This window comes from Drosophila suzukii, chromosome 3 (assembly GCF_043229965.1).
Source record: "Drosophila suzukii chromosome 3, CBGP_Dsuzu_IsoJpt1.0, whole genome shotgun sequence".
In the NCBI taxonomy this organism is placed as follows: Eukaryota; Metazoa; Arthropoda; class Insecta; order Diptera; family Drosophilidae; genus Drosophila; species Drosophila suzukii.
In genome coordinates, this window is record NC_092082.1 from 85,493,675 (window position 1) to 85,513,383 (window position 19,709).

Consider the following 19,709-nt stretch of genomic DNA (forward strand, 5'->3'; position numbering starts at 1 on the left):
TTCCGGGACCTTTTCACGGCAATATACATCGACAATCCGAGTCTAACGCCCGTTGAAAAATTATTCCATTTAAACTCAAAAACAAGTGGCGAAGCTCACTCCATAGTTTCGAGATCCCCACTCACCAATGATGGCTTTCGCTCAGCCTGGAATAACCTAACTGAGCGTTTCGAAAATAAGCGATTGCAGGTGAACAGTCACCTGAAAACACTTTTCAATGTGCAATCCATAGCCCAGGAGTCGGGAGCAGCCTTAAAGGAACTTCAACGCACTTTTCAAGGTTGCTTAACTTCCTTAAAATTTTCCGGTGTTAATATTGAGAATTGGGACCCTATCCTGGTTTATATGTGCTCGACAAAACTACCAAAGCTCACTCTCTCATTATGGGAGCAATCCATCCAAAATAAAGCCGAAATTCCTACGTGGCTTGAGCTTGATGCATATTTGACGGAGCGCCATCTAACTCTTGAGGCCGTCGATAGCTTCCGATCTTCCAATTTCCACCACGTCCAGTCCACAGACACAAATCGAGAGGCAGAATTTCCAAAAATAAATTCCTTCAACACAAGGTTAGTTCCGATAACCAAAGGCTGCGATCTGTGTTCGAAGAAGAACCACCCCGTGCGTATATGTCCACGCTTCCTACAGATGACGGTAGAAGATCGCTTAGCCTATATCCAAAGGAAGCAGTTGTGCTCCAATTGCTTTGCAAGTAGCCATCAATTCCGGGATTGCACAAGCGCTCACAACTGTCTCACTTGCCAAGATCGGCATCACACATTGCTGCATCGAAACAGCGGTCCTACTACTCCGACGATTCCATCCGACCCTCCAAGGCCAGTATCCGCCTCAGTTCCACACATCATTTCGTCCTATTCAACGCAAGTTTCCGTACAAAAAGTTCCTCCTAAGAATACTCCATCCAAATATTGGGTTCCATACCCCGCCTTGGATGGCAGACGTACTCGAGGTATTAAATCCTACCAATGCCGAGTCTGCCAAAAGATCCATCCTCTACGGAAGTGCCACCACTTTCTACGGCTAAGCCCCCAGAATCGGCTTCAGGAAGTACATATCCAGAAGTACTGCTCCAATTGCTTGGCTCACAATCATTCCAAGGACTCCTGCCGCAGTGGTCATCACTGCCACAAGTGTGGAAAGGCCCACCACACTCTCCTACATACGGACGACCGATCTACACTTCCAACATATTCCTGAGCCTACTATCCTGAGGTTCTTGCTACGGGTGTCCTCGCAAGGGGGGGGGAGAATGTTCACGCCAAAAGGGCGTTTAATTTCAGGAGGCAGTGTCGAGCGGCAGTTTTATCCAGATTTCTATATCTCGCGCGCTCGCACTGCCGTCCGCTCTCCCTCTCCATCTCTCCCCTAAGTCTCCGCTCTGCTCTGGAGCGCTTAAGTTAAGTTAGGCTTAAGGAGTTCTTGTTTCAAAGTGATACAATAAACACCTACGCACGTCGCGTAAAAACCCCAAAAGTTACCCGCGTATATTTATGCGTACCACTCGATCTTGGGGCTGCAACTATTTAATCGATCAAGCCGCACCGCCCCAACAATCGGTATTTAAGTCCGGAGAGCGGCTTCTCTAAAGTGCGCACTTGAAAACTAGCTGATTAACTTTGATTTAATCAGTCGGCTGCCGTTTGTGTGCCACTGCAGTTGGAGAACGAATCAATAAGATGGAAATCCAATCACTTGGAACGATTTTGCTGCTAATGTTTTCCCTGAGCTGCAGCCTTGTTTATACTCAAAATCCAGATGCAGCTGTCCAGCTTGGTAAGAGTTGTTACTGAGAACCCTTAAAAGAACTAATTACAATATGTATTCTCTTTAGCTTGCAACAAATTTAAACAGATTGTCTTCGAGAAACGCGTGGCCATTAGCTACTTCTTGGAGGATGCCCCGATTACCTACTCGACAGTTGACAGTTGCCACGGCTCAAGACCCCTTATTGTAGATGGCACACCGGCGGAGCCCAAGGAATTCCCCCATGCAGCTCGCCTGGGGAATAGAGATGCTAACAACGAAACAAAATGGTTCTGTGGCGGAACCTTGATAAGCAATCGTCTAGTGCTTACAGCAGCTCACTGCTTTTTTTCTGAAAAGTATGTTGGTTTTATGTTCATATCATATTATTGGTAACTAATAGATTTCTGTATGTCCCCAGTGGTGAAGTCAACGTTGTGCGTTTGGGCGAGCTGGAGTTCGATAATGACCAGGATGACGCACAGCCGGAGGATTTTGGAGTGCTGGCTCTTAGGCCACATCCGGATTTCGAGAACCCAAAACTCTACAATGATATTGCCGTTGTTAAACTGGATCGGGAAGTCAAGTTCAATCGGTACAAACATCCGGCCTGCTTGCCCTTCGATGACGGCGAGCAACACGAGAGCTTCATCGCCATCGGCTGGGGTCAGAGGAAGTTTGCCCAGAAACAATCCAAGAAGCTGCTGAAGGTCCAGCTCCAGGGCTATGGCAATAAGTGTGTTACCAGTGTGGAGCCAAATGATGAACTGCCCCAAGGCTATGAGGCCAGGAGTCAGCTGTGCATCGGATCGAAGGACAACAAGGACACCTGCAATGGCGACTCGGGTGGTCCTGTGCTGGCCTACCACGGGACTCTACCCTGCATGCATCACGTGATGGGCATCACCTCGTTCAGCATTGCCTGTTCCACGCCCGATCTTCCCAGTGCCTACACAAGGGTGCACTACTTCCTCGACTGGATTAAGCGCGAACTGGCCAACCAGACATAATGCGACATTATATTCATTTGAATGCCTAAAATGGGGTCCTAATCTGAGTTCTCTGAGAAGCCACAAATATACTTCAAAATTGTAAATCCACCGGGCTATAAAAATTTGCATGCATTGCGGTTTGTTCAGCGAACCGGTTGGGTATAAAAATTTAAATAAGCTTTTCAGGTTTTCATTTCCACAGAATTTTTCATTTGCCTGAAAGTCGTGACAATGGATCAACTTTATTATGGTTTAAACTGATTGCGGAATGTTTCATTCAATATTTTTGTAACCCTCAAGCCAAGAGCTGTTTCAATATTATACGCCTTCGAACTGGCTTTGATGTGTATTGAATTCCTGTTTGCGTAAGCCGTGAGCAAGTATCAGTATATAATTTCTTATCAACAAAAACGCGGCTTTTCCCTGTATTTATTGGCTCTCCTGAGGAGATTGCACCCCGATTAACTAAGAGAAGCTGTATGGTTATTAATAATGATCTTAGTTACTCGCTTACCGTAGAAGCAGCAGCACGATGAGAAGTGCGTTCTCTGGCAAGATTGTCCAGCTGGTGGCAGCTTTGCTGGTTCTACTAGTCAACTTTGTGACTTCTCAAGATCCGGATATAGTAAAAAGTGAGTGCATCATTATATTAAAAATCCGTATTACATTTTCGTGCTCTACAGCTTGCACTTCCTACAAGAAAAGCGTTTGGGAGGAGACGTCAGAGTTCAGCTTCTTGATTGAGAATGCTCCGATTATCTACAAGACCTTGGACAAATGCACGAGCTATGCACCCCTCATAATCGGAGGAGGACCCGCCTTGCCCAAGGAGTTCCCGCACGCAGCCCGCCTGGGACATCGGGAAGATGATGGCGAGATTGAGTGGTTTTGTGGAGGAACACTTATCAGCAACCTGCATGTGCTCACCGCAGCGCATTGCCTCTACTCGCCGCAGTAGGTATTCTCCTAATCACTAAGTGAGATCAGAAAGAAAATGATTTTATTACTATAGAATAACAAAAGAACTTAGAACTTTGAATGAAGAAAATTCCCCCTAAAAATTAGTTTTAGAAATGAACACTACATATAACACCTAAATTTAACTAAAATAATTTGGAACCCTTTTCAGAGGTTCAGTGAATATCGTTCGCCTTGGGGATCTGGAATTCGACACAAGCACTGACGATGCCGATCCGGAGGACTTTACCGTAAAGGACTTCACCTTACATCCCGGCTATAGCCATCCTGCGATTTACAATGACATAGCTGTGGTGCGATTGAGCAAGACCGTAACCTTCAATGAGTACAAACATCCTGCGTGCCTTCCCTTCGACGACGGAAGATCGGTCCCCTCCTTCATCGCCATCGGTTGGGGACAATTGGAGATCGTTCCAAGAACCGAAAACAAGAAGCTCCAGAAGGTGAAACTCTACAACTACAACACGCGATGCAGATTCACGGCGGACAAGAATGATGAGTTGCCCGAGGGATACAACGCCACCACCCAACTCTGCATCGGATCAAACGAACACAAGGACACGTGCAACGGCGACTCCGGCGGACCGGTGCTCATCTATCACAAGGATTACCCCTGCATGTATCACGTGATGGGCATAACATCCGTGGGAGTGGCCTGTGACACACCCGATCTTCCCGCCATGTACACAAGGGTCCACTTTTACCTCGACTGGATTAAGCAGCAGCTCGCCAAGACCTAGTAAATCAAATTAGTACACAAAATATCATGCTCCGAAAAGTTTTTTGAATTTCATAAGCTATATTATGAGTAAATAGTTTCCATTGAAAACTTTTCAAAAATGTAAGTAAACTATAATTCCATAAAAAGAGCCTTATAATAAATCGAGCTAATGCTATCTGATAAAACATAAAAGTTTTACTTTTGTTTCATTATTATTTTTGAAAAACCCCTTAAAAATCTTTTTACTAAGAGATTTAAAAATATAAACAATACCGATCAGCATTTATAAAAATCCCAAATTCTTCCAATTATAATCATTACCCGGTTAAAAATACGACCAAGACTTATCATTAATTTAATTTGCATGTCCACTTATATGAGCATGTAAACAAATCTGTTTTATAGTGGGCTAATCGTTTGAAGAGCGGGGGTTTCTATTAGCTTTTACCCGCTGAGACCCGCCTCCAATGGGGGGTCCACAGCTGACCGATTGGGGTCTAATTGGGAGTTAAACCCGTTCGTATCCACAGTCGATCACCGATCGTCACCTTAAGCAGAAGATGTGGTCGCCGCCTCCACTGTTCTCCCTTCTGATCATTCCGATGGCATGTGTTTTTGGTCAGAGTCCGGATGTAGATATAGTTAGGAGTAAGTAAAGATTGATAACAAAATATTTGTGACATAACAGAGTTTTATTTGTAATACTAATATTTGAAAGTACAACCCTTCAGCTTGCACGAGATATAAGAAAAGCGTTTTCGAGGAGACAATCTACTTCGGATATCTATTTCCGGGGGCTGAGGTTGAGAGCCAGGTTTTCGATAACTGCAGGAGTTACACGCCCTTGATTGTGGGCGGTCAACCCGCTCAGCCACGGGAATTCCCCCACATGGCTCGATTGGGGCGTCGTCAAGTTCAGGGTAGCCGTGTTGACTGGTTTTGCGGTGGTGCTCTGATCAGCGAGCGGTTTGTCTTAACCGCAGCCCACTGTTTAGAATCTGAACGGTAAGTTGGGGTTTACCAAAGGGTAGTTTAAATTTCCCCAATAATTATAATTATAATTAAATATTTACGATGAGTACCTCATTAAAGCAAGGGATTGCTTTTTTCTTAACTACACATTACAATTTTAATTTTAATTTTTTAGACCACCTTTAAAATTTTTTTTGTATTTTTAAAAATTACTATACTAATCTCTCCCTTTCAGAGGAGAAGTAAATATTGTGCGATTGGGCGAACTGAATTTTGATACAAGCGAAGACGATGCGGCTCCCAAGGATTATGGTGTTTCTGGGTACTTAGCCCATCCGGGATACAAAGATCCGGAGCTTTACCATGATATTGGAATAATAAAACTGATGGAGGATGTGATATTTGATCTTTATAAGCATCCTGCCTGTCTGCCGTTTCAAGATGAACGCTTTTCCAACTCCTTTATAGCCGTTGGCTGGGGAAGCACAGGGGTGGCAGATAAGCCTTCGTCCGAGTTGCTAAAAGTAAAGCTGGACCGCTATGGAGATCAGGTATGTATTATAAATTATATTGAAAAAATTACTAGATAATGTTTTAAATTCCCCTACATAGGTGTGCAAAAAACTTCTTACCCGCCAAAGGGAGGAATTCCCGCAAGGATTCGATGTCAACAACCAACTATGTGTGGGATCCGAGTTGGCCCGGGATACCTGTTACGGCGATTCGGGTGGTCCTTTGTTAATGTATCATCAAGAATATCCTTGCATGTATCATGTTGTAGCAATTACCTCGGTTGGATTATCTTGCGGATCACCAGGTGTTCCTGGAATATATACCCGCGTGTATCCTTATCTAAACTGGATAACCCAAGCAATGGCAAAATATTAAAAACTTTAACAAGCTTTACATTTGTGCAATTTCATAACTAATTTGTCTAAATATACGCATTTTTTTCAATTTGCAATTGTTTTAAAAAATAGTCCTAACCAAAGTAACATCGTTCAATTTAATGTACCTGAAAAATATATAAAATTATTAACATTCAAAACTTAATATTTAAAATGCATGTATTTCTTAAAAGTTTCTTAACGGTACGATGATTTTAGAATACGTGAATGGTGCATCCCTGGCACATCGATAGCCCAAAGCTATCGGTGCATTCATCGATAGTTGTTTACCTTTTTTTCCCTAAAAAAAGAAACATTTTTAGAATAAAACAAAACTCGCTGGATTCCGGAGTCTGATTGCAAATTGTCAATTACCAATGGCCAGGGGTCCGCGACTAAATGGCGAATAAAATGTAAGCGGATATCCTGCGCAGGATACCACATCGCACTTTCCCAGTTTCCTGGCCGCGGCGCACTTTGATTTGCCAATTGTAATTGTGCCGGATCATGGAGCAGGAACAGGACAAGGAGGAGGAGCAGGAGCAGCACATGGAGATGGAGCCCAAGCAGGAGGCGGATGTGGCGCAGTCTTATATAACGCGGGCCAAGATGAATCCTGCCAAGAAGGACAACGAGAAGCGGCGACGCAAGGATGCCATGCGAAGGGTAATTAGTGCGCCTGTGTGTGTGTGCGTGTGCTTATACCCTTGCAAAGAAAGTTTCAATTTTGACCACTATTCATGGGATCCAATGAATGGTTGTCTATTAGTGGTTTAGAGCTACTCTCCTAAAAAAAAATGAAATACTTTTAATAACATAAAATAACGACTAATCACTATCATGATGTTATAGCATAGTTCAAAGGTACAAAATCTACATCTTTCTCAAGATAATCTTCAAATTAGTTTTAAATCTAGTTCCAGATTTCCGATATCATTTTAAAGCCAAAGCAAACTCTTCAAATCCCTATTGCAAGCGTATTGGAAGCCAATCCACCTTTATCTGCTTATGCTAATCAATCAAAATACCATTTTAGGTCTCGATGATATTGCGGAAGTGCGACTCGCTGCGCTCCACGGAGGATAGGCAGTTCCTGGACAAGCACCCGGACATCGTGAAGGCCACCAAGAAGCGCAAGGAGCGCGTGGAGATCTACAAGGAGCGGGTGGTGGAACGCGAGGATGCACCGCACGTGATCGAGGCGAAGGTGGAGCAGTTGGCCAACATTATTTCGCAGGCAAAGCACCTGGTTTGCTATACTGGAGCGGGGATAAGCACGGCGGCTTTGATTCCGGACTACCGCGGCAGCCAGGGCATCTGGACTTTGCTACAAAAGGGCCAGGAGATCGGGGAGCATGATCTGTCTAGCGCGAATCCAACCTACACGCACATGGCCCTGTACGAAATGCATCGGAGGAGACTGCTGCATCATGTGGTATCCCAAAACTGCGATGGCCTGCACCTGCGATCCGGATTACCGAGGCATTCGCTGTCCGAAATCCATGGAAACATGTATGTGGAAGTGTGCAAGAACTGCCGACCGAACAGCGTCTATTGGCGCCAGTTTGATACCACGGAGATGACCGCCCGCTACTGCCACAAAACCCACCGTCTATGCCATCGCTGCTCGGAGCCTCTCTACGACACTATTGTGCACTTCGGGGAGCGAGGGAACGTCAAGTGGCCGCTGAATTGGGCGGGAGCCACAGCGCATGCGGAGCGCGCAGATGTGATCCTCTGCTTGGGCTCCAGTCTCAAGGTCCTCAAGAAATACACTTGGCTGTGGCAGATGGACCGGCCTGCCCGCCAACGGGCCAAGATCTGTGTAGTCAACCTGCAGTGGACGCCCAAGGATGGAATAGCCAGCATTAAGATCAACGGGAAATGCGATCGGGTGATGGCCCAATTAATGCACCTACTCCACATTCCAGTTCCCGTGTACACGAAAGAAAAGGATCCCATATTCGCACATGCTTCGCTCCTAATGCCCGAGGAACTGCACACGCTCACCCAACCTTTGCTTAAGAATGCCGACGAGGAGGAGGCCTTCACCACCACCACCGAGGAAACGCAGGACTCTACCATCTCTAGCGAGAGCTGTAGCTATAACTACAGCGACCTCCCGATCGGAAAGGGTCCACGGATCCGCACACCTATCAAAAATGGACGAAGAGTTAAGACAAACCTGGAGCTACGCCAGAAATTTAAGCTCATAAATGGCCAGGATGAGGAGATTAAGGTGGAACAAGTGGATACCAATGGAGAGGTTAAAACGGAGATTGACTCCAGCCCAAAGCTAAAGGAGTCGTTCATTAAAATAGAGACTGAAGTGAAACTGGAGGAAATAGAAAGCCAGGACACCATATTAAAGCAAGAGCTGAATCTTCTGGAGCTGCTGCCCAAGCTCGAGCCACTTTCCCTCAAAGAAGAGACGGAGGAAACAGCGAACAATGGTTTCCTGGAGCTGCCCAAACTAGTCGCCATACAAAAAACTCATGTGGAAAACGTGACCGCGCAACCAATTGAGGTGAGATTAGAGCCACTTCAGCTGCCGCCACTGGTGCCCATTGGAGCGCCATTGTCAACTCCCTTTGTCGAGCCCAAATTGGTGCTGCCACCTGCGTATCAATCGCTCAACATCCAGATAAAGAGCGATGTCGATGGCGATGGGGACTCCACCACAGAGAATGAGAACGAAGAGGAGGAGGAGGAGGAGGAAAGCGAGCTGGCCCAGGTGGATTTGTTGAGACAGAACAACGACGAGGAGTTGCTGCGCCAACTGCCCTCGTGGTACGATGCCAAGTATGCTTACTCTGGCCTGCACAGCATCCTGATACCGCCGCCAGCGGACCTAAATATTTGGAACTCTCAGGTGGTGCCGAACTTTGCTATGAACCGGTCCGCTGCCAGTTGTGACTTCTGCTTCGATCGGTATGCCGAACTGGAGTGCCAGTTTTATCGACGTTGGAACCTCAGCCAGCGCAAACACAAGAAACGGGCCAGGAGCGGTCGGTTCGTAGTCTGCGAGTGCTGTCCCACGTCCGATGACGAAGATGACTACGATGAGAATATATCCCTGGCACACATTGCGGCGGCGGAGACGGCCAAGCGACGTCAGCAGCTGAGTACGAGTTTCCCCCGGAAACTGGCGCGCACCCAAGCAGGATGGTATGGCAAGGGCTACAAGAAAGGACGCAAGCGGCGGTAGATCGCCGGATTCAGATCCCAATCCTTCTACGGCCGTGATCCTTACCCCCAGAAACAAGGGTGGGTCGATTTACAGACAAATTTTCGAGACGTTGGTCTATGAACATTTTAAATCATATATTTCGTTTGAGCAAATATGATATCGACCTGCTCTTACCGAGACACATGCTCGCTTCAATAGTATTTTAGCTATAGGATCATAAGTCATAGCATAGATGGTAGTGCCAGCTAGCATAGGTTTAGGGTTCCTTTTATTTATACGTGTTTTTTAAAATGTCCTATCCGTGTGTTCTTGTTTTTTGTTTGTCAATTTCTGTCCATTTATGTATTTAATAAGATATTTACTGAAATTTTATTCTGTTATTTCTGTGTCTCAATCGTCGAACTCTTGTCTTGGTATTTTAGTGTATTCGTACTTGTTTGCAAATTTTAATTTATTTAAGCACGCTTAAAACCTAACTTCCGCCCTTACAAATATAAGTTAAATAAAGAAGAAAACCACTATAAGTATAATGAAGAGCAGCCGCGTTTTATTGAACTATTAACAAAATAATTTAGAAAAAAAGGAAAACCAATAATCTGTCAAAAAGGATTATTTTCACTCCGATACCCCATACCCCTGATAAAAATTAAAATTGCAATCATTTCGCCTTCATTATGTGTAGAACCAAGTTTATTCATTAACTTAAACTTAATGTATTGCTATTTTAGTTGTAGTTTTGCGATCGCGTGTGTGTGAGTGTTTGTGTGTGATTAGGCATTCCATGCTGGGAGTGACCGGAGGCGAGGATTTGGCCACCGCTCGAGGTTACAATCCCTGTGGCGGTGTGAGTCTCACGTGGAACATTGCAAAATACCCAAGAATCAACAGAAGACCAGGCAACGGAAACAAACAGGGGAGAACTACACACATAGAAAACAGCAGGTTGATTAGATTAACGCTATCGATCGATATTACTCGGGGGCAGGGCGTGGGCGTGGAATTTCAGGGTGCAATTACCGCACAAAACATAATACCTAGAGCTACACACCTGTGCAGCCAGGAGGGCCAATATAAAAATACAAAGTTTCACAAATACGAATACATATATGAATACAGGATGTGGACACGAGAAGCGGCTTTAGATTGAAATGTGGGTCTTTTAAATGCTCTGAGGACGCAATGTCAGTAGCGAATCACGTTTCCATATAATACAATTATCCAATTCCATATAAACAGAAACAGGGCGCGTGCTTTGAGCACGTCGGCGTTGAGATTAAAATCGCTGCGGCGATATTTTTTGAGTAGCGTGTGAGGGAATGGAAATGGGAATGATTGCTTAGACGGGACTGAGACTAGAGCCGGGATCAGGAGCAGGTGATTAGGCCACGTAGATGAACATGTTGATGTCGTCGTCGTCTCGTCTCATGTACTTGTTCTCGATGAGCCACTCTAGCTGCTCCTTGATCATCTTCTTGGACGGCAGGAACATGTTCTTCAGTATGTCGATGAGTTCACCCTGTGGGAGGAAAGTTTTCTTAGATTGTGTCGAGTGGCGTTACAACTTCAGTTACTCACCTGCAGCGCTGCGTTGTTCATCCGCTTGCGCACCTTCATTATCTTGATGATGGCCTCTTGTGTGCGCAGGATGCGCAGCTGCACAATGGACTGATTGTCCTCCTGCTGCGAGCGTTCCGTGCTCAACTGCAGTCGCCCAATGAGATTGAGCTGGTAGGAGAAAAGTCAGGTTATTGGTTACCCATAAGCTGACGATATCTGTACTCACCTTTCCACGTCGCTGGGACTTGCCATTCTTGACAATGGCAAACTCTTGATTGATATAGAACACTGTGTTCTCGGCAAAGTCCTTGGGCGAACTGATGGCCGCCGGTTCCATTAACAGAATCTGTTTCTTGATTTTGGGGAACGCCACTAGAGACCACAGAGTTCGTCTCAGTTCGGGATCTTTAAGGGTTTTAAAGTATAAAAATAAAAGCCTTAAGAAAATATAATAATTATCCCAACCTGGTAGCTCCGTGGCCAGGCGGAGATTCTCGTAGGAAATCTTGTCGTGCTGACGCTGGTTCCAAGCAAACAGGACGGCCATCTGGAAGGTGGTCACATCCAGATCGTAACGGCCAAAGTTATTCACGAAGGTGATGGTGCCGTTGCTCATGTGATGATACCACTGCAGCTTACGGCCGGAATGCTTCTTCTTGTAGAACTCCTCCACATCGGGGATGTAATCCTCCAGCTCGATGGGCAGTGAGACCGACACACGCTCCGAGCAGCGGGCCCAGGCCCCTGCGTTGAGTATTTTAATGTTGATAGCATCGTGCCGCCTTATTGACGTGCGGAATTGAGTATTAAGATCTTCGCTGACCTGGCGATTTAAGGGAAGTGTAAATAAAATAATTTAGAAGGCAAGCCACGTTTTGGAACCCACCTTTATGTCCTGGAACATTCGTGCAAGCCGATTCACGTAGTCCGCCGGCATGCCGACCTCACGCAGCCACTCGACAATGTCCTCCTCCTTTTCGCTGTCCGCACTGGTTCCCAGAATCAAGCTAAAATGGAATGCAAATTGTTAAGTGAAGAGGGAACAAGAAAATGGGTTCATTGGCATTGGCATCATCTCATCATGAATACTATAAAGCAATTCATTATACAAAATGTTGACATAAACTTGAGTAACCTTCTAGGAGCAATCTCAATTTACTTATTTAGATAATTGAAAGATATCTTTCAAGTACTGGAATTCAACCTACCGTCTCGTCAAATGAACCTTGTGGTAGCGCATGAAGACGTCCTTATTGTTGACGTATTTCAGGACCAATAGAACATCGCGCAGGCGAGCGTCGATCTGCTCGCTAGTTAGGCGCTTGCTGAGCGGCGTTCTGCGCAGCAGCATGTCGCAGTAGTTGGCCAGCAGCTCCGGGCATTTGCTCTCCGGCGCCGTGTATTTCACACCTCGATTGGCGATACTCGTGGGCAGCTCCATCTTGAACACGCTGGTGTCGTTGACCACCGTCTTGAAGGCGATGTCGCGGGCAGTGAGGAAGCGGGGATCGTCGTTGAAGGCGTTGCGCACCAGGTCGCTGAACTTGTTAAACAGCTCGAGCAGCCGCTCCACGTACTTCTCCGAGTCCTGGGTGATCACCTCCGAGGCGGAGAGCATGTCGGCCAGTCCGGCAGTTATGATGTGCCGCTGCAGGTCGCCCATCATGGTTTCCACGCCCACGTTATGCAGCACCCGGTCCATAAGGCGGAACATGAGATTCAATCGCTCCGTTTCGTAGTCCCTGATCAAGGCCGGACACTCCGCGATAATTGAGTTCAGGTGATCCACTATGAGCACCTTGACCAGCGTGTAGGTGAGTATGCTGAAGCTGCTGGGCTCCAGGTACCGCTTGGCCCGCACCTCCTCCTCCCGCAGCTTGGAGTCGGCGTACTTCATGTAGGCCAGCACTCCGTTCTCCTGCTGCTGCTCCGCGGACTTCAGGCGATAGAACTCGGCCGTGGCCTTCAGGTAGGCCATTTCGAAGTTATCCCTGTAGATCTCCAGCTTGTCCTCGACATTCGAGGAGAGATTCACATAGCTCTCGCGCACACCCACCACCAGCTGGGCATCGTAGGCATCGCCGTTCCGCTCGGCGTGCACAATCTTCATTGCCGACTCCTGCAGGCGGTGCTTGATGTCGTGGAAGATGTGCTTGTTCCAGGAGTCCAGCATAAGCTTCCGCACAGGGCTGTCCTCCGTTGGGTTTTTCTTCGAGGTGCTGCTGGTGCTCCCGCTCCCGGAGGCCGCTGCAGCCGCGGCTGCTGAGCTAGTTGAGGCGGATGTGGAGGCAGCAGCGGCAGCGGCAGAAGTGGAGGCTCCAGCGGCGGATGAGGTGGAGGCCCCCGACTTCGCGGTTTGACCACTGCAGGAGGCGGCGGCGGAGGAGGAGGCTGCTGCCGCCGCGGCAGCACTCGTACTCGCTCCCGAGGCGGAAACGGTGGCGGAGGAGCTGCTGCCACTGGACGAGGGCTTCACCTGGGGCGACTGCTCCAGCTGGCGGAAGGGCAGCGGCAGGTAGTTGGACTGTGTGAAGAACTTGCGCCACTCCACGATGTAGGTGGCCAGGAGGGCCTGCTCGCCCCGCTGGGCCTGCACCTGGCTCTGCGCCTGGACGATGAACTCGACGATGTCCTGCTGCAGGCAGTCGTAGATCTTGGACGCACCCTTCTCGTCCCACAGGCACACGAAGTGGACGCCGAAGAACAGATCCTGCCACTCGCGCTGCGACACCGTGTCCTGGCGCAGCAGCTTCAACACTATCCGTCTTTTGTCCGGCCAAACCTCCTCGAAGATGTCCCTGTCCCGTTTCCCGATTGCCTGCGGCCCAGAAAGATATACGTGTGTGTGTGCATTATGAAAGCTATGTATGATGGGTGTTCTCCTTGCCGATAAGGTCACTTACCCGTAGCATTTTGATCGTAGCAATCTCTCTTTGTTTTTATTGCTGCGTCCGCTTCACTTCATTTATATTTATTTTTTGTAATTAAATGGCTATCGGCCAGCCAGTGTTGGTGAGTGCACGGTCGATGACCGATTGAAGTCGAAGTCGAGTTAATGCATTATACGATAGTTAGACATCGGCCAGCCAGTGTTGGTAAGTGCCGAGGGAACGGCCAGCCGCCTATCGACCTATCGATTCAGGCAGTCGAACTCGGAGTGCAGCAAAAGTGCGGGAAATCTCCGGAAATGCTTTAATTAACGAACTATTTGCCCCGCGAGCGTTGACAGCCGTCAGAATCGTTCACAGTGTAACTGCCAAATGTTATTGTCAATTGTTGTGTGAAATTCGCCCGTTTGCCAGTTTCCTTTTGGTTTTTTTCTTCTCTACCTCTTCGTGCGCGAGGGAGACGGAAGCAGTGTAAGCGCCCCACCGCCGTCAGCCATCTCGCTCTAGCACATGTCCCCGACCCAATGTCTGCGCCAGCGAATGTTTTGTTTCTCCAGGGTTGTCAGGCGCTTGTTTTTATATTTAGTTCCGCATTTCAAAATATCCCCCTACATTTCATAAAGATGTGTAAATATTGAATATATCTATTATTTTTTATTAACACGTTGAACATTGGCACTAGTTAAATGTGTAATTTAAACTTCCGATTTATTAAAGTAATTCTTTTAAAATTTAAATGTTTATTTACAACCTAAGAAACATCTGCGCAGTTGGGTGGCAACTCTAGTGTTTACCTATTTTCACAACGAAGTTTTTTAATAGCCGGACCCTTGTCAGTCTAATTATTTTATAAATTAAATTTCGTGTAATGAGAATAGATATTGCTAGCAACGATAGTATCAGGGAGGTTGCACTCGCTAATGTTATCGTAACATTTCTGTTATGGTACAAAAGCGCAGTGTGACCAGACGCTCGTCACAAAAATACCCCGATAGTATCGCCTAAAACTCTGTCTTTTCCAGCCCCAGCATTCGCATTCACCATTTTCTCCCGTCTTCTTTGTTAAAAAAGTTTGATGCGGGGCGCGCGCTCGCCAAACGAATAAAATCGGCGAAAATCGACAAAAAAAAATAGCGCAAATGTAAATAAACAAGGCTCGGGTGAGCAGTGCTTCGATAAGCCAGCAAAATGTGCGTAAAAAGCGAGAATCAGTGACGAAAACAACAACTACGTGCTGCTGCGTTCATTGACGTGACGCGCGAGCGTGAGTGTGTGCGTGCGTGTGTGTTTGTGAGTGTGTGTGCTGGCTGCTTCCGCGTGTGTGAGTGGTGTGTGTCAAAAAAAGCGTTTTTCAAACAACAAGCCAGCAACAAACAAATCACCACAACACGTCACAAATTGCAATAGAAGCCGAAGCAGCAACACCTCAAATCAAAAGAGCCCCCCAGCAACAACAACACCAAAATCATCATCTGTCGTGTTCTCAGAAGAAGAAGAAGAAGAAGGAATAGCGTGAGAGAAAGAGAGGGGGCAAAAAGAAAGTCAACAGTCGCGTGTGAAATGAAATTCGAAAAATGTCCGCGTGTGTGTGTGTTGAGTGTATAGAATTGAGTAAGAAGCAGCGCGGCAAAAGGAAATAAGCTAAAGCAATAGCATTAAAAGGAACTACCAGCCACCCAGCAGCAATAACAACAAATAACCAATGAAGCAATCAAATTTGGCATAATTTGCATTGGCCGACGTTTTTGTCTCCGAAAGCCCCCCAAAAAAAACCACCATACAACACAAGCAGCACAAATCTTTTGCCAATGAGTCGCAGACAGTCATTGGATCGACCAGGTGAGAAAATACCAAAGAAAAAAAGAAAATTACCACACTCGTAATCACGCTGACTATTTTCCGAGACAGAGAGAGAGCGAGAGCGTGCAGCATCCGATTTTGATTTTAAAAATGCACTTTGCGCATGTTCTCTTCTCGCTGTTTCGCTCTCGCTGCTCTTTCGCCTGTCGTTCTTCTCTCGGGCTAAAAATAAACGCGCTCTCTCGAAACGCTGGCTGCGCAGCTGCTCCCAAACACTTGAACTTTGTAAACATCTCCCAACAATCCAACAATTCGGCTATTCTACAGTGACAAAAACCAGCATAATTAATAGTTTTCATCGCAAAAGAAGAATGAAAAAAACTAAATCACACAAAAATATGAATGGAAAGAGGCAGCTATTTCCATTGCTCGCTCTTCACTCGCTCGCCATTCTATTTTTAACACAAGTTTCATCACTCGAGCGGGGAAAAGAGAAAGTATCCGTCACTGTCTTAAGCAGATGTAAATGTAGCTCACATAACCCTCATGTCTTTCGATGTGTGTGTGTGTGTTTGTTGCTGCTGGGAAGAAAGCAGACAAAACCCATAAAAACCAAAAATTCACCAGCTTCGGTTTGTTTGCGTTTGGTTTTCGCCAGGGCCATAAATATTATGGCCGAATAATTACATGGTAAAAGCCAGACGCTGGAATAGCAGGTTGTTATCGGTAGAACTTATCAGAAATTGGATAGTCTTAACAAGGGAACCCTATTGATAACTAATTATTTTATTTTTATTTTTAGTCCGTTCACAACAATAAAATATTGTTATTACATTAGTTAAAAATACTACTTATTTAAATTAATGAGAAGTTTTTAAAATTGCATAATGTTCTTATTCTTGAAGATACATTTTTGTTCTTATAGATAATGTTCCTGTTCTTGAAGATACATTTTCGTTCTCGTGAAATAACTGTTTACAATCGTAAACACTCTTTCTTTTTCACGTTTCTTATATTATTATACAGTTTTGATAATAACATTGTTATACTATCCTAAAAGATTTCCATTTTGAAACAAATCATCTTTGTATTTACATATCCGACAATCATGCCATATTTTTGTGCCCAATTTGAGAGAAGATACTTTTGGTTTGGTCAACCCTTAACATGCAATTTTCACTATAGTGCTGGTAGGAAATAATAATGGGCTCAGGCTTGGCTGTTTGGCGATGAGGAATGCTGTCCACTTATCAACTGCAATTAGCGTTGAATGTTAAACGCAAGTCGTGCATCGCTTGAAAACTCAGACTGTCCGGCCCCTCACACACAATCACACAACACACACACACTCCCACGCTGTGTTCCTTTAATTTATTTATAACATTCAATGTAAACTCTGCTCAAGCGCCAGCAAAACAGCACAAACAATTTTCGATCCAAAGCAACAAAAAGCAGGGGGCTTGAGTTTTTTATTATTTGCCACTTTGTAGGTCAGGGTTGTCGTGTGTAATGCAAAACGTGCCAGCAAATTGAATGAATAAGCGTGGCAATTCTATTGCAAGTGCATTTACAACAATTGCAGGTTATAGCCAGAAAATACACCCTGATAAAAAACAAATTTTACTACATGGTCATGTTTAATTTGTGTGTAGAATTTCGCGTGATTGCTGATAACCGGTTTTCGGCAGGTTAAACTAACTTTATTATGATCTTTGCTACTCGCAAACGACTTCCGTTTCCACTTAAATTAAGTGTAACAAGCCTGTTGCTTTATTAAAGCTAGTAAACCTATAAAAGAGTGAATATGATCGGTTTATTAATAACAAAAATCTTAATAACATTGTTATTTTTAATCTTTCCAAAAATGTATAGAAGTCTTACACAAATAGCTTCCATTAACTTGTAATCTAACCCAAAGGTTTTCATATTTTGAAAAAATCTAACTAATTTCTGCGAAATCCATAGGTTATTTTTGAAATATTCGTGTATAGTGACTTTTTCTTAACGTTTATTTTTTAGTGCTCGTCTCGATTTCCTAATCTACACTGACCTTATTTCTAGCAGTACCGAGAATGTTATCGATATTTACACTGTTTACATGCGATACGAGGGTTAGCGGAGTTATACAAAGACTTGTTGGCAATGTTTACACTGGAAACGATTTCCATCTACCAGTTGATTGATTGTTATTATTATTCTTGTTATTGCCTGAGGCGAATCGCTTGGGAATTTCGATTTAAACTCGATTTAGAAAGCGGAGCAGCGGAATTCACCCTTGGAATTCCTTTGGAGTAGGCGTTGCAGTCAATCTGATTCGATTTGTTGTTATTGCTTCGATTTTCGCGCTGTCTTCTTCGCGTTGACGCGTGACAAAGAGTCATTAAGTTCTGTTTAAGGTGAAATCGATTTTCCGGACCATTAGGCGCCATTAGAATCGTCGCCTATTTAAATTTTCACATAGGTTAGTTTTATTGCTACTACATTTTTGGTCAGCATTATTTATTAATCAATAAATAATTGAGACCTTATCAAGGTGGTTGCTCAGAAGAATTCTTTAGTTTTATAACATTTTGTAATGGGTTGGCTTGTTTAAAAAGGGATTAGCTTACTGATAAGCGATAACTTGTTGCCTTCTCTTCAAAGGTTTCTTATCTATATTATCTAAAATAAGTGTGAAATTCAATGGTTTTAAGTGAAATACATACGCTGCATTTCAGTATCATGAGTTAAAATCTGGACTACTAATGCTGAGTCAACAAAAAGTTCTTTCGATGACTCATTAGAGTTACATACATATATGCAAACTATATACACTTTGGTTTAAAAGTGCTATACAGAGCTTTATTATAACTTATTCCCCGTGCTTGGGGTATTACACTCGTTATAAATTTTATTTTTCTTATCAACAGAGAGCGACGCACTACCGATTTCTCTTTCTTTTTTTTTTTCTTCTCTCCCGATAATTTTCCAGCAATTTCTCTCGGAACTCAAGTTGTTATCAGTGCAATTGTTGCTTTGTTGCGCCTAATTGCTCTTGGCTTTTTTGCTTTTGTGCAATGATTTACGAGTGTCGAAAAGCAAGGCCAAGAACAATGTTGGGGAATGGAATTTTGATTAGCATATAGAAGGCAGAAGTCCCCACAACCCCAATTCTCTGCCTCCTTTTTGTAATGCCAAACGTCGTCATCCTCGAGTCACATCATTAATCTTGGCACACAAAAGGGTCTCGACCGCTTTCTAGGAGCTGCAAAAAGTTGGCAAAAGTTGCCAAAGCAACGCATCGGGCTATTAACTCCCTCTCTCTCACTCAGTTCGCTCTGTTTCACCCGTACTCTTGGTTTTTCCGCTTTTCCGTAATGAAATTGCTTTGATTTCTGCGAAAGCTGGGAAAGTTTTCTCATCTAGCGTCGAGACTTGTGAAGCAAATTACACGAATCCTTGTGGTTTGTCCTCTTTTTTGCGGAGGTTGACACTTTCTTTGCGGGGTTAATATAATTTCTTTCTTTTCCTCTTGCAATCTCAATTAATTTTTGGCATATTGTGGTTATTTTGATGTTTAAATAACCACGTATTGATTTTTCTTCTATGACTTTAATTTTAAATTAACTTTTTATTTAACTATCAAAATATATTTCCTTATTTCATATTCCTTTTGAAAACCAAAATTGGCTAATAAAATGTCTGAAGACTTAAAAGCTAAATAATCGAATTATCTCGAAAATGCCACGAATCCTTGGGGTTGGCCATTTGGCGGTTGAGTTGAAAGTTGACACTTCTTTTTGGGGGTTAATCGCGCCGCTGGCTTGCGATGTGTATCTATCTATTAAAAAATCGGGGCGAGTCGTCGAAGTGGCCAAAAGACGATGTGGAAAACGACGACGACGACAATCGCGAGTGCGCTCTCAGGAAATTGTTTTTGGGAGCACGTCGGAATTAGCGCCAATAACAATGGGAATGCGA

The 19,709-nt window shown here is 44.7% G+C and overlaps 6 protein-coding genes across 6 annotated transcripts in view; 5 read left to right on the forward strand and 1 right to left on the reverse strand.

Annotated features, from left to right (window-relative positions):
- Positions 1-1,632: 1,632 nt before the first annotated feature.
- LOC108007217 (venom protease) lies at positions 1,633-2,860 on the forward strand. The gene is made up of 3 exons (XM_017070852.4): positions 1,633-1,794; positions 1,853-2,123; positions 2,186-2,860. Exons 1-3 carry the CDS (start codon positions 1,698-1,700, stop codon positions 2,772-2,774), a joined length of 957 nt encoding a protein of 318 aa, XP_016926341.4. The 5' UTR covers positions 1,633-1,697; the 3' UTR covers positions 2,775-2,860.
- Positions 2,861-3,228: 368 nt separating this feature from the next.
- On the forward strand, positions 3,229-4,648 carry LOC108011677 (venom protease). The gene is made up of 3 exons (XM_017076878.4): positions 3,229-3,388; positions 3,440-3,710; positions 3,886-4,648. Exons 1-3 carry the CDS (start codon positions 3,289-3,291, stop codon positions 4,472-4,474), a joined length of 960 nt encoding a protein of 319 aa, XP_016932367.3. The 5' UTR covers positions 3,229-3,288; the 3' UTR covers positions 4,475-4,648.
- A 321-nt stretch (positions 4,649-4,969) lies between these two features.
- LOC108007221 (serine protease snake) lies at positions 4,970-6,384 on the forward strand. Its single transcript, XM_036818798.3, has 4 exons — positions 4,970-5,103; positions 5,187-5,460; positions 5,663-5,978; positions 6,040-6,384. Exons 1-4 carry the CDS (start codon positions 5,016-5,018, stop codon positions 6,313-6,315), a joined length of 954 nt encoding a protein of 317 aa, XP_036674693.3. The 5' UTR covers positions 4,970-5,015; the 3' UTR covers positions 6,316-6,384.
- A 200-nt stretch (positions 6,385-6,584) lies between these two features.
- Sirt7 (sirtuin 7) lies at positions 6,585-10,040 on the forward strand. Its single transcript, XM_036818328.3, has 2 exons — positions 6,585-6,980; positions 7,351-10,040. The coding sequence occupies exons 1-2, from the start codon at positions 6,822-6,824 to the stop codon at positions 9,520-9,522; spliced, it is 2,331 nt and encodes a 776-aa protein (XP_036674223.3). The 5' UTR covers positions 6,585-6,821; the 3' UTR covers positions 9,523-10,040.
- A 125-nt stretch (positions 10,041-10,165) lies between these two features.
- Cul5 (cullin 5) lies at positions 10,166-14,118 on the reverse strand. The gene is made up of 7 exons (XM_017070874.4): positions 13,965-14,118; positions 12,270-13,879; positions 11,948-12,068; positions 11,527-11,884; positions 11,288-11,466; positions 11,080-11,229; positions 10,166-11,020 (listed from the first exon to the last, which is right to left on the reverse strand). The coding sequence occupies exons 1-7, from the start codon at positions 13,971-13,973 to the stop codon at positions 10,883-10,885; spliced, it is 2,565 nt and encodes an 854-aa protein (XP_016926363.2). The 5' UTR covers positions 13,974-14,118; the 3' UTR covers positions 10,166-10,882.
- A 67-nt stretch (positions 14,119-14,185) lies between these two features.
- Positions 14,186-19,709, forward strand: part of Bicra (BRD4 interacting chromatin remodeling complex associated protein) — a 47,033-nt gene continuing 41,509 nt past the window's right edge. Inside the window, exons 1-2 of the mRNA XM_036818616.3 lie at positions 14,186-14,420; positions 14,972-15,788. Coding sequence (XP_036674511.3) covers positions 15,758-15,788 — 31 coding nt within the window. The 5' untranslated portion in view covers positions 14,186-14,420; positions 14,972-15,757. The remainder of the gene's footprint in view (positions 14,421-14,971; positions 15,789-19,709) is intronic.